This window comes from Mauremys mutica, chromosome 3, assembly GCF_020497125.1.
Source record: "Mauremys mutica isolate MM-2020 ecotype Southern chromosome 3, ASM2049712v1, whole genome shotgun sequence".
Lineage (NCBI taxonomy): Eukaryota > Metazoa > Chordata > Testudines > Geoemydidae > Mauremys > Mauremys mutica.
The window spans coordinates 150,344,708-150,359,052 of NC_059074.1; the positions used below are offsets into that span (position 1 = coordinate 150,344,708).

At 42.2% G+C, this 14,345-nt stretch overlaps 1 protein-coding gene across 1 annotated transcript in view; it reads left to right on the forward strand.

Annotated features, from left to right (window-relative positions):
* Positions 1–14,345, forward strand: part of DNAH8 (dynein axonemal heavy chain 8) — a 594,173-nt gene that overhangs the window by 527,108 nt on the left and 52,720 nt on the right. Inside the window, exons 81-83 of the mRNA XM_045010583.1 lie at positions 4,125–4,246; positions 8,405–8,523; positions 12,003–12,205. Coding sequence (XP_044866518.1) covers positions 4,125–4,246; positions 8,405–8,523; positions 12,003–12,205 — 444 coding nt within the window. The remainder of the gene's footprint in view (positions 1–4,124; positions 4,247–8,404; positions 8,524–12,002; positions 12,206–14,345) is intronic.

The window sequence follows — 14,345 nt, forward strand, 5'->3', positions numbered from 1 at the left end:
GGAATAGCAATCTCATTTTACCTCTGACTCCTCTGCCCCTCCCCTCATATAGGAAATCACCAAAGCATTGAGGCTTTCCTCTACAGCGGCATAGTAATCCTGCAAGCATCAAGCAAAGTCTAAGAGGTACTGTATTTTTAAGACCATTTTTAAGAGACCAGGAGCCCTAGGCATAGATGTCCTGTGACTTAGTCAGCAAAGGGCTTCCTTTATGCTTTTCCCCAGTGCCTCTCATTGCCAGGGTAATACAGAAAATCAGAAAGGAGGAAGCAGAAGTGATCTTGGTGGTGCCACACTGGCCCAGGACTCCTTGATTTCTTGATCTTGTGAATATGTCAGTGGAGCCACCACTGTTCCTGAATCCAAGGCCAGATTTGTTATCCCAGGGTCCAATTCTTCACCAGGATCCAAGCAAGTTAAATCTATCAGTTTGGGATTTGAGAGGAAGTTTCTAGAACCAAAGGGTTACTCTGTTGGTCTCATTGAAACTCGTTAGCATGTAGGATTAAAATCAACAAACGGGGTTTACTCAAGGATCTGGTCTAAATTCAAAGCTTGTTGTAGAGAGAGACATTCAGCATCATGTAGCCAAAGTGCCTCATGTTCTGGAATTTTTACAAGATGGTTTTGACATCAGTTTGCAGACTAATACCTTAAAAGTACATATTTCTGCACTGTTTGCAATTTTGAGTATATCCAGAAAATCTTCCATTTCCAACCAGAAGGACAAACTATTGCATCCTCCTAAATTGCATACAGCTCCATCTTGGGATTGAACATTATGCTTGACGCCTTAATTCAGGTGCCCTTTGAACCTGTAAAATCAGTTTCATTGTATTACTAGACTATCAAAATTACCTTTTTGATTGCTATCGCTTCACCAAGAGAAGTGTCAGAGTTGAGAGCTTTGAAAGTAGTTTTGAGAATGGATCCCATCTTTATTCCAAAAGTAAATTTAATTTTTCATTGAGCACAAGAATTCTCATTGCCTTCTTTTTGTCCATATCCTTCTCACCCAAAGAAGCAGCTATGGCATTTACTGGATGTAAGGTGAGCTTTAAAGTGTTATCTGAAAACAAAAGAGAACATAAGAAAAACAGCAGCTTTACTGGTTGTATTTCAGCCAAGAAAAAGATGTGCTAATGCATCTAAATCATCAGACTCTTGCTGGACACGTTGATGCATTGCTGAGGCATATAGAGCAAAAGAACTCAATGCCCCAGAGCTCATTCAGTACGAACAGTGGTTGTATCATGGGCTGAGAAATGGCAGGCCCCTTCCAGAGAAATCTGTAAAGCTGCAACTTGATCATCCCTGCATACATTTACGAAATTTTAGAAGATAGATAATCGTCAGCCACTGCAGCCTTTGGCAAGTGGGTCTTGCACACTGTAGTGATTCCTTAGAGTAAGGGAATCCTTTCTCTGACAAGTATCAGAGGAGTATCCGTGTTAGTCTGGATCTGTAAAAAGTGACAGAGTCCTGTGGCACCATATAGACTAACAGATGTATTGGAGCATAAACTTTCGTGGGTGAATACCCACTTCGTCAGACACGGCGTCTGATGAAGTGGGTATTCACCCACGAAAGCTTATGCTCCAATATGTCTGTTAGTCTATATGGTGCCACAGGACTCTTTGTCACTTTCTCTGACAGACATTTTTGTCATTTCCTTGCTGACAAAATCTCACACTGAGACTTCGTGGACCTAGCTCTGAGAGAGAATGGGAGAATTTGTGGTTGCTTAGCTGAAAAGTTCTGCTTCTTCAAAGAGATCAGTCCACAGATCCAGCACTTCCCTGAAAAAGGGAGATCTGTGAAACTTATTTTTACAAGGTGCTATGCAGGACAAGAGATTCATTTTGTGTTTCACGGTCCAGAGGGGCTAGCTTTGGAAGCATCTCAAAACTAAGAGGTGGTGGTCTCCAGAAGGTGGGGGCTAGTCCCTCATCAGCTGTTCAGTCAGCTTTGATTCTGCCCCCTATAGCCACAGATGTATCCCTTCAAAGAAAGGAAAATTTGCAGGTAAGTAATCATAAATTTTCCCATTCTGGTGGCCTAAAGTGGGGGATGGCAGTAGTTTTAGAGCCCCTGAGCAACAAACACTGGAATACCTTCAAATTTTACAGAGAAAAACCATTGCACATTTGTGGAAAATCAAGGAAGAAGCTGCTAACAAAAAGAAAATCATGGTAAGAAATTGTATTCTGTGTCCTGATCCCTCTCCCAGTCTGTAACAATTGGTTTGTACCACTTTTCCTTCAGTTTCATGTCAGATAAGGAGAGACAACTATCTCCTGGCTATCTGGGCCTTATGTTGCTCTTCATCCAGGATTAAGCTCTTCGGGATGGTCTTTCTTCTACCTTTGAAAATTTCTTTCTCCTTCCCAGGTTTTCCAGTAAACTCTGATGGGTTAGTTGGTTAATGTTTGTTCTGTTCTTTGGACATGTAAGCACTGCTGGTGAAGGATTGTTTTTGACATTATAAGATTCCATTTTACCATTACTTCTATACTAATCACAAAAAGGACTGTCTTGAGAGAAGTTCTTCATAAAGGAATATTTCTCTTCTTACAAGTAAATGCAAAATAATCTACACTGCATCATCGTAGATGAAAGGGAAGTTAATTTATTCATAAGAATTTCCTGTGCACTAAAATAATCCAGAATCAGGAAATAATGTTAGGGCAATAAATCATTTTGTAATAAAATAAATATTCAAAACAGCAAGGTACCCTTCTGTGAAAATTAAGAATACTGATTGTAAATTCTAGATCTGAAGGATTGTGACATGGATCCAAGATTATGTCCTATATATGAACAAATATTTTAAATTAATTATACAAAATTAATGTTTAAAACTAAGTCAATTGTCTTTACAGCTGGTGTCAGCTCTGGCTGTGTACACATACTGCTCCGCTTTGGTTGTGGTAGTAGCTACATTATATTGTAGTGAGTATATAATAGTCACACTTGAAAAGTTTCTTTCATTTTGAAAGATTCTACTTGTTTCAAAGAGCAGTTCCCTTTCTTAACATAGGTGATATCTCAAAACAGAGAAAACTTCTTAAGTGCAACCACTATATATTCTTGTTCAAGAGGTTGAACAAGGATAACATTTTTGATTGCTCATCAGTAACAGTACATACTTCTTTAGGACTTAGCAGGAGGTTCTCAGATTTAAGGGTGAGAGCTTCCAAATTAAATAATTTCATACAGTGTTACCAACATATACTTTTAAACTGAACTGGTGAATATATTAAAGGGAGGTCCCTGCATTCAGAAAGTGAGATATAGAAATTTAATCTGCAAGTGAGCATCTTGGAGGATTCCGGGGGCCTGGGGTCTTCGGCGGCGGGGGGCCCTTCCGTTCCGGGACCCGCCGCCGAAGTGCCCCAAAGACCCGCGGCTGGCCGCCCCTGCCGCTGAATTACCGCCAAAGCGGGACCCGCCACCGAAGTGCAGCCTGGTCTTTGGCGGTAATTCGGCAGCGGGGGGGGGGCCACCACCGCGGGTCTTCGGGGCACTTTGGCGGCGGGTCCCGGAACGGAAGGGCCCCCCACTGCCGAATTACCGCCGAAGACCGAGCTGAACTTCGGTGGCGGGTCCCCGCTTCAGCGGTAATTCGCCAGTGGGGGGGTCCTTCCGCCCCGGAGAGGAAGGACCCCCCGCCGGTGAAGACTGGGAGCGGAAGAAGCTCCGGGGGCCCAGGCCCTGCAAGAGTTTTCCGGGCCCCTCAGAGCGAGTGAAGGACCCCGCTCCAGGGCCCCCGAAAAACTCTCGTGGGGGCCCCTGTGGGGCCCGGGGCCTGGGGCAAATTGTCCCTCTTGCCCCCCCCCCTCTGGGCAGCCCTGCCTGGAGGAGTGAACATAACTGCTCACATTTAAAACATGTAGAAATCTTAGATGATATCCTTCTCTTCCAATCTAAAAAGAAGCAGGAGAGAAGATGTGAGCAGAAAAATTCTCCATCCCTTTTTTCCTCCTCCACTGCCATAATAATTCTTTGAGTTCTAAAGCATAGCTTGTATTGCTTACTGGCATTCCTATAGTATTTCAGCACAATGGAACAGAAATATCAAACATGATTTATGTGTATTTCATCACAACAATATTCTGTTCCAGGAGGTGCAGCGCTGGATCTAAAAGCTTGCCCTCCCAAACCATTCCGGTGGATTCTTGACATGACGTGGCTGAATCTGGTGGAACTGAGCAAACTTCCACAATTTGCAGAAATTATGAATCAGGTGTTGTTGTTGTTACACTTATTTATCTTTCTTGTATTAATATCCAAAGGTCCCAATCAGGATTGAGGTCCCATTGTCATAGATGTTGTATAGATCCCCTAAGACATGATCACTACCCTGAAGAACTCATCTTCTAAAAAGACAAAAATAGAAGAGGTCTGGGGAAAAGGGGCCCAACATAGAAGCAAAGTGATATGAATGGTGATGGGCACATTGATTCTGTGTCTTTCTTTTTTCAAAAATATTCATTTATTTTTATTTATTTTTAATATTTTTGTATATGCGGTATAAAGGTGGAGTGAGAGGGGTATAGGAGCAAGGGATTAGGGGTAAAGAAAGTAATGGAAGGAGGGACATAAGGGATGAATGTCAGAGGAAAGAAGAAGGAGAGGAGGAGGAAGGAAGGGGAGCATGGAGACAAGAAGTATGAATTTAGCAGTGAAGGGACTATAAGGGAGATGTGGAAGGTTGTTAAGGCAAACAGAAAATGTTGTGGAGAATTCAAATTTTAGAAAACAGTCTGCTACCTTTGCTGATGTCTTCGGGCTGTGGAGATCTGAGATGGAGATGGGGTCTGTTCCCTGTCCTGGTGCTACTGCTAACATCACTTTCTGGGAAAGTACCTGTTGTGCCTGGAAGGCTAGCTTCATGCCCAGTATGTCATGCTGAGGCAGGGTAGTGTCTGGTGCCATTAGTGGGGATGTTGAGTCCTATAGTTCAAGATGAGGGAATGCAGGGATCCTACTCCTTTCCCCAATACTACTACTTCTAGATGTGGCTGAGAAACAAACATGTAATATTACAAACAGAGAGAGATTAATTCAGAGTTCAATTATTTGGTTATAAGATCTGCATATCTCTGGTTTACTTGGCAGTTAGGCTGAGATTCCACATACAGCTATTTTGGAGCTGCTGTTAAACTTCTAGTTCCAGGCAATGCCAGATTGGGAGGGCCCCATAAGGAGAAGAGTTATTCACATTTGCTCCTCACTCCTCCTCCTGTCTGTATGAGTTGTGAGTGAGCAAGCTGTGCTCCCCCAGCCTCATGGAGATATAGTTCTTCTGAAGTTTGAGACTGTCCAAGGCCTAGTGAGCCAGCCAGACCTTTCTTAATATACAGTATATATTCAAGTCTCAGCATGCCTCTTCTTCCCCCTGCATTGATCTAAGAATCTTTGCTGTAGAAAACTTTACCTCTCAGGCTATGTCTACACTACACACCAGTGTCAGTGTACATGTAGTTACATGATGCAGTGAAAAGCAAACTGTGTGCACATGTCCATGAAAGACTCCAGTGTGGGGAAAGACTTCATCAGATCCCTGCTGCTGGAGCCTTTCACTACATTGAGAAAAGTCTCTGGGAGCTGGGATGCAGTGGGGATTTCCCCCTCCCCACCAGACCTTTTCCCCTCTACTGCTGTCTTTCCTTGTGGTTGGACAAGGCTCTCGCAGTGGGCAGCTGACACAGCTTTTCCCCACTGCCTCTCACTGCCTGAGTCTTTTCCTGCATTGGGAAAGACTCCAGCAGCGAGGAAGGAGCAGGACACTACGCTGCTAAAAATAGCAATGTAGACAGGGAGGCATGGCTTAGCTGACTAGAGAGCCCTGCAGGGTATGTACTTGTGTACATTCTCACACACTTCAGGCGTGTCTTTACTCTATTTGCCTAAGCCATGCCTCACTGGCTACACTGCTATTTATACCCATGTTAGGGAGGCTATGTGCAAATGTACACAACACACTGCCAAAAGAAGCGTGCAGTATAGACATACCTTCAATCACTCCATTCACGTCCCAATTCTGCCTCTGTTTTTTAGGTTTTTATATAGAGACCTTCATTGTGGTCTCACTATAGCCTTTATATCTCTTGACAGATATTCTAGGAGAGGTTTGATCACTCTGCTGGTCAGACTTATTCTCAGTTGGCATTTCAAAAGCTGCATAATATGGTGGCTGTAGGTTAGCATCAGCTGTTATTTTTGACTTGGGCATCTTTGACCATTTGGCCCATAGTGGCACATGTGACGATTTTAGCTATTATCTCTTAGTACTTTATTATTAAGAGAGACATACCAATTATAATACTCTTCTTCCTCCATGCTTGTAGTGTAGAATCATCCTGCCAAAAAGTTGAACTTACTAGCTTCCTACATATACTATAATTCTCTGTTTGGGTAGTAATCTTTTCTAAGGCAAATTATTAGGAGACTATACCTTAATATCACAATATTTTATTGTAATATCTTAATATTAGATTGTCACAGTGGTTCTTTCTAGCCCTGCAATCCATGATTACAGTATACAATTTGAGAATCTGTCTATAGAATTTATGAATTCTGGTTGACATTATGAAGTTATCATGAGCAGTTACTATCAAAACTGCTGTATCATGAATGTGTATCCACCATGCCTTACCTGCCTGAAAAAGCATATCTTCCTCACACTGAGAATGATAGGAAAGTATTTAAGTTTAAATAATTGTACTTTGACCACAGTAGTTATTTGAAAGAGTAACTGCATCCCAACAGAAAAGATACTTCCTCCTGTGTTTGAAGGGAGAGGGGAACAGGAGAGCAATGGAAAGTTACCAAAGGGCAGAATAAAGGAAGCCAGGTGTTGGAAGGAGGCACATAAACTAGGGAGATACACAAGAACAGGGGGCATTGGAGGTTTTGGCCCTTTTGTCTCTAACTCAAGAGGAGAGAGAAGCATTGCAGCATGTAGGGGCCTACATAAGGCAGGAACTCTGCCTTCCTTCCTGAGCCAAGATGCTTTCCCAAGGACTCTCCAGGGAAGGATGAGCTAGTGAAGGGCACTGCAGTTAAGATGTTTAGTGTTTTCTAAATGTTCTGTATTCTCTTGTGCTTTATATGATTAAGTAAAAGAGAAATTATGTTAAAATCCTGTGCAAAGTATGTATGTGTTATCTGCTTCACAGTTACTACAAAAGTCTCCTAAGAGAGTTAAACAGTAAACAAGAAAATTCACACCTTGAGATGGAGTTCTGTGTTTAAATATGGGAGAATCCGAAGGGTCACCATTGCATCCAGGGGCTAGGCAGATGAACAGCAAATTCCAGTTCTCACCCTGGGGTGATAAAGGGTCTGTGCCACAAGAATGTGGCTAGGGTCCTGTAGCAGGGTGGACCCTGCTCCTGCTGTGAGGGGTTTAAAAGTGGCCTGGCAGGGCTTGAGAGCGGCTGCTTTAGGCTGGGCTGATTAGGGAAGTGGCTGCAGCTGAGGCCACGCCCCAAACTGAGCAGCAGGGCTTTATAAGAAGGCCAGAGAAGCCAGGAGCCAGACAGTCTCTCTCTGCCTTCAGAGAGAGATGGGCCTGGCTGCTTAGGAGTTTGAGACTGGATACCTGAGTGAAGCAGGGCTGGGGAAAAGGCTGAGGAGCCGGGGAGCTCCAGCCTAGAAAGCCCCAGGCTGCGGCCTAGCAGTGGGCCAACAGGTACTGGGGGTTGCAGAGGGCAGCCCAGGGGTAGGCCAAAGCAGCAGGTCCAAACCCTCCTTGCCTGTGATGAGTAGGCTGATACTGCAGTCTGCCCCAGGGTGTGGGGCTAGACAATGACTGTCAGTAGCCAATACTGAGGCAAGGTGGGGATAGAGGGTGAGGGTTCCCTGAGGAGGGGAGACCCAGAGAGAAAGGGGTTACTGCTAGGGGGCAGCACCCCATGTAAAAGGGCACCGGGTCCAGGGAGGGACACGGGGGCCTGAAGACAGGTGGATCACCAGCCTGCAGAGGGCGCTCCGAATGCTGGAACAGAGCTAATTCCCGGAGTCACCAGCAGGAGGCGCCGCAGGGGTGAGGCCGAACCCGTTACAGGTCCCCAAGATAGGGGTAGTGGCTGGATTCCATTCATGCCTTGTAGGTTTAAAACATCTATTGATCCAGGGATCCAGAGGCTTGTATTCCCCTCACGGCAGGTTGGTGGATGGTCAGTCAGGGGATGCTCAAACAGATCTGTCACCAATATCTTAATATCACAAAACATATATCTCCAGAAATGCTACAGAATCTCCCCATGACGTGACATATATTCTATTTAGCATAATAATATGAAGGATATTATTAAAACATAACTTTCTAAAATGACTGTGTACATTTTCTTATGGGCAAAGTTCATTTATGTGTTTATTCATGTAATAAATTTAGATATCCCGCAATGAGAAGGGGTGGAAAAGTTGGTTTGATAAAGATGCTCCTGAAGAAGAAGTTATTCCTGATGGATACAATGACTCACTAGATACCTGTCGCAAACTTTTGCTTATCAGGTGAGAATCATCATAGATTTTGGAGCACTGTTCAATATTTACTGCAATAAGTAACTTATCTCAGTAATGAAGTGTATCATTGTGCTGTAGTAATAGTATCTGTACTGTATAAAGTTTCTGTACATGATATGCAGTAATATTTAACTATTAAGATTCACTCACTGAAAAAGGAAACTCTTTATGTTTGGAATCATCTAGTATATAGTTAATAGTTTTCCAGAAAATACCTTTCTTCAACTTTGCCTTAAATATTAAGGAAGGATCATCATGCTAAACAGCAATAAGAAGAGGACTCTAGAAACACCCCCCCCCAATTTTTATTGAAAATGTTAAAATCATTTTCATTCTATATATTTTCAAAATGAATTTTTTTGTGTGGAAATTATCATAATTTTTATTTTCATTTTTTGTTTTCAAAATAACTGATTTTCAAAAATGAAGGGTTTTTTGTTTTTAAAAAGAGATGGGGTTATTAAAAATCCCATTATGTGACAACATTGATTAATCAAAACTGCCAATGCAAAAAATAAAAGGTGGATTGCTTTAAATCAAAGTAATTGAAATCACCAATTTGAATCATGATTTAAATCAGCAAGCAGAAAATCTTGATATAAATAATCAATTTTAATCATGTTTTGTATTTGTACTTTTTAGTTATTTTTCTAAAGAAAGGTTGATCTCATTAGTTCGTAAGTATTAGAACATGTTATATGCAAATAAACACAGCCTTTACATTAAATTTTAGTCCTTCTTTTGATAACCAAGGTGATACAATATATGTATACACATCTATTTAAGCAATTAGGATCTTAATGTTTACATTTTAGATTCTTAATCTTTACATTTTTATTATGCTAGAGAATGGTGAATGATGTACTTTGTATTTACCAAATTTTATTTGTATTCTGTGTCAAGAGCTATTTGGATGGAAAATTAAATTCAATTAAAATGCACGAAAACAGCATTTTAATTGTTTTTAGTCTATAAAACTACCTTAAAAATGCTGGATTCACAAGAAAAAATGTTTATCAAAACATGTTTTACATTTAAAATTAACTGATTTATTAAACAAAGGAAGAAATATCTGTTGTTAATTAACTGATTGTTTCTGGTCATCATGTCCTTCAAGATTTTAGGAGAACAGTAGATCTCAACCTATCACACTTAGTGTGATTCATAGATTGAAAGAGGAAAATAAGCTTTCCTGAGTTTTTTTTTCAACTCCAAATTGGTTTTGTAACTTTGAATGAACCAATTATTGAACCGAACTAGCTGAATAAACTGAATGAAATAAAATACTCTCTGCACCTGCAGAAGAGGCTATTGTTCACAAAAGCTGGTTTTAGGACTTCAGCAAACTGGTTCCAGGTGCTTTAAAACTGGGCAGCAAATATGTACTGCTTAATATTATTTTTAATTTAATGTAAATGATTTTAATATATTAGAATAAGTTTAGGCCTTAATATAGTTTGTCATTTCAAATTTAATTTTAAGTAGGTTTAGTTTTTTAAAATAAAACCATATTTAATTTAAATTAAAAAACTGATTTATTTTTTTTAAATCTGGTTTTTCTAAAATAATTAATTTGTATCCATCCTATTAAAAGAGAGAGATTGCAACTCAACTCAAAAAATGAAAGGTACAGTGGTAGTAAAAGAAAGATTCAGTGACCAACTCTGTTAAGTTTTATATATTACTTTATTTATTCAAAGCACCACTCCCACTGGCATCAGTTATAGCTGGGGGTGTTCAGCACTTGTGCTCAAGTTGGGCACCCAGAAAATGAACTAACATTTACTGACCACCTGTGAAAAGTTTGGATTAAGTGACTTGTCTTGTAGTACATTGGAGCTCTGTGGCTAAGGGAGGGATAGTATCCATTTCTCCGGGGCGTATTTCAGGTGCTTTAACAATGAATTCAGCCTTTCTCTACATATAATCCACTGCCTCATTCAACACATGCCTTCCAACTTTTGCAGCAGATGGGGCAGGGATCTTATAAACAACATCATTAATTACATGACCTCTATTCACCCCCAGAGGAAGTCCATCCTGTGCAGTGAAGGAAAAGGGGTGCTGTGGAAAAATAGTATGTGATCATCTAATTGAAGACTGTATCATAATGCATGTGCACAAGGGGCCAAATTAAAGTTGCACAGGCAACAAACTCTAATAAGTCCCTAGTGAGCATATGCAAACTTTTTTTCAAAGGCTTATACAGTAGACCCTCAGAGTTATGAACACATTGGGAATGGAAGTTGTTTGTGACTCTGAAATGTTCGTAACTCTGAACAAAACATTATGGTTGTTCTTTCAAAAGTTTACAACTGAACATTGACTTAATACAGCTTTGAAACATTACTATGAGAAGAAAAATGCTGTTTTTAACCATCTTAATTTAAATGAAACAAGAACAGAAACAGTTTCCTTACCTTGTCAAATCTTTTTTTTAAACATTCCCTTTATTTTTTTAGTAGTTTACATTTAACACAGTACTGTACTGTATGTGCTTTTTTCATTTTTTGTCTCTGCTGCTGCCTGACTGCATACTTCCGGTTCCAAATGAGGTGTGTGATTGACTAGTCAATTTGTAACTCTGGTGTTCATAACTCTGAGATCTACTGTAACTTGGCCAGACTATGAGGCTTTTTTTGTGAGAACAGTAAAAAGTACCCCTCTGACACAAATGGAAGCTGCTCTACTAAATGTCAAAGCATGAAGGCACTTCAGTTTCTCAAACAATGTTAAGATTTGTTTTAATATAGCAAAACAAGTTATTTTCCCCTAATTGTGTTCTTGAACATGGCTGAACTGTTTTTGCTGAAAATTTCAAAAAAAATTTTTTTTAAAAATCAGCCTGAGACAGGTACCTAAAATGGAAAATTTCAGTCCAAACAGTTAAAGTGTACAAATTTATGAGCAAATAGGGTCTGACAATGGAAAGTGTTGGACAACCATAAGTGTAAGCAGTACTGCCAGCTGTGCCCTGTATAAAAAAATTATACATTGGATAGTACATTTCTCATTATTAGCCAGTTCTTGACACAGCTTTAATTTCACAACTGAACCAATCCAACTGATATAGCGTGTAGTAACATGGCTTCAGTGTATCTAATCTGTTTACTATGAACAGAGCAGTGCTCTCTAGTGTATCACATTTCTTGTTCCACTTGGACATTGAGGAAATTGTAAATGCAAGTTTAATTGTGGAGGGTTTTAAAAAAAATTTTTACTAATGACTCCTCTGTGGCTGAGTTTGCAAACTTAACCATTTTTAAGGTCTATTAAAAACAAATAATTAAAAATGTTTTTGGAATAGAATATTTTAAGTTATTTTATTGTCAATGTTTCCTTAACATGTTTTGTCTCTTATATAACCTCACAGTCTCAAATTTCCCTCCATAGCCTTGAAGTGAAATGAAATAAAATAAAGGAAAAAGATACTGAATTTGTAGCTCACTACATATGTGTATTTCCAGATCTTGGTGCCCAGATCGCACCCTTTCCCAAGCCAGAAAGTATATTGCTGATTCACTGGAAGAGAAATATACAGAACCAGTCATTTTAAATTTAGAGAAGACTTGGGAAGAAAGCGATACACGAACACCCCTTATCTGTTTCTTGTCTATGGGGTCTGACCCAACTATTCAGATTGATGCCTTGGCGAGGAAACTTAAACTGGGTATGAACATAATTATTCATTCTCATCATAAAAAGGAAATATAACTTTGGGGATTTTATTCTAGAAAATTGCTTTATTAAACCTGCCTTACCATTAGTTGTCCCTGAAACTTTCTCATAGAGATGGAGAAAGTAATTAAACCTTTAAATAAATACTGTGGTGCTGAATATCATTCTTTTAGGGAGTGAAACAGTAATATGTTCTCAATATTTACATTGCTTGTTAGTTATCTTCCTTCCAATCCATGACATTATTAATTCTATAATTGTAAGTATTTCTGATAGATACCTACTCTGTCTTATAGCTTGCCTACACAGGATATTACTGCACAGCAAACCAGGGTGTGAATGTACATTGCATTAGCTTGCAGTGCAGTAACATCCTGTGTGGACACTGCTGTAGTGCATTATAACTTCTTCTTTGAGTGCTTGCTCATATCGATTCCAATTAGGTGTGTGCGTGCCGCGTGCATGATTGTTGGAAGATTTTTACCCTAGCAACACTCGGTGGGTTGGCTGCAGTGCCTCCTGCAGTGGAGCCCTTATGGCGCCAGATATATGCCCCTGCCGACCCAATGCCCCTTCAGTTCCTTCTTAGCACCTGTGACGGTCGGTCATTGGAACTGTGGAGCACAGCTTAGCTGATCTTCACCCTCCCTAGCATTAGTACCTGTTAATGGTTCTGATTAGTGATTAATAGTTGTTCATAGTTGTTAGTAGTTACTTAGTGTAGTTTGATTTAGTTTACTCACTGAGGGGGAGCAGGGTCTTCTCCCCTCTCCCTTGTCCTGGTACCCAGGCCCATGCCTGGGTCCCTGGGTTTCAAACCCTGCTTGGCTTGCCTGAAGCCGATGCCTACAGGAGACCCCCATGACTCCTCCCTAAGGTGTCTGGGGGAACCCCACCAAGCGGATAAGTGCTGCATTTGCAAAGGGTTCAAGCCAAGGACCAGAAAGGAGCGGGACTCGAGACTGAAACAGCTCCTTATGGAGGCGGCACTTAGCCCAGTTCCTTCCTCTTTGCGGGACCCGGCACCATCGTCTTCGGTGTGGAGTGCCCCAGCAACACCAACTGGTCTGGCACCTCGTTCTGACTCTACTAAAGATTCACGTCAGATCTCCCCGGCGCCCCCACCACCACGGCGCCAGTCCCTATCGCCGAGTCAGAAGAAGCAGCCCAAGCAGGTGCTGGCCACTTCTTCTTTGTTGGTTCGACAGCCACCGACGCAGCCCACACCGCATCTGGAGCTGTGTCCATTGCTGGAGTGCATAAGACAAGTAACGGCTCCTGCACTGTCGAGTCCAGCACCACAAGGGCTGTCGAGTCCAGTGCGTGTAAGCTCCCCAGTGCACGCCGCGGTCGAGCTGAGACTGTCCTCCACACCGGAGACCTTTTCAACTGCGCGGGACTTGATCGCACTCACAGAGCTGACTCCTTTGCAGCCGGCAGCACCTCCGATGCGGACGGTGCTGTCGAAGGGGAAACCGTCTCTGATGCAACCGCTGTCATCAGGTGAAGCAGGACGGCGCCGGTCCCAGTCCCAATTGTGGTTCCGGCACCCTCCACAGTGTTGCTCGCAGTCCCGGCACCAATCTCGCTCTCGGCACTGGTCATACTCGCGGCGCCGCTCTGGCTCTTGGAGGTCTGATTCGCATTACGGCCAGTACCGATCGGACTCCCGGCACTGCTCCCGGTACTGGTCAGAGCGGCGCTCGTCCAAGAGCCAATCCTGGGGCAGATCTCGTTGGAGGTTGCCGTCGAGATCCAGATCAGGTTCCCGGTACCAATATGACCACAGGCACCGTTCGCCATCTCAGTACCACCCTGCATCACACCACCGGCACCATCACGTATGGCACCGCCTTGGCTGTCTCGCTCCGCCTCTGTGCCATCTCGCTCACAAGGTGGCTATCACTCCCAGGACCAGGCTGAGGGTGATGCAGGCCAGTGGCTGGAAGAAGGCCAGGACCCGGGGCAGGAACCTCCACAGTGGTCCTTTGGGATCCCCTGGGCATACCATCAGGCCCAAGGGGTTCCTTCAGGGGCCTCCTGTTCTGCCCCTTCGGATCCATGAGTACCGGAGGCCACGGTATCTTGCTCCCCCCAGGGGGTTCTGAGGCGACTGCTCCACCGCCATTATA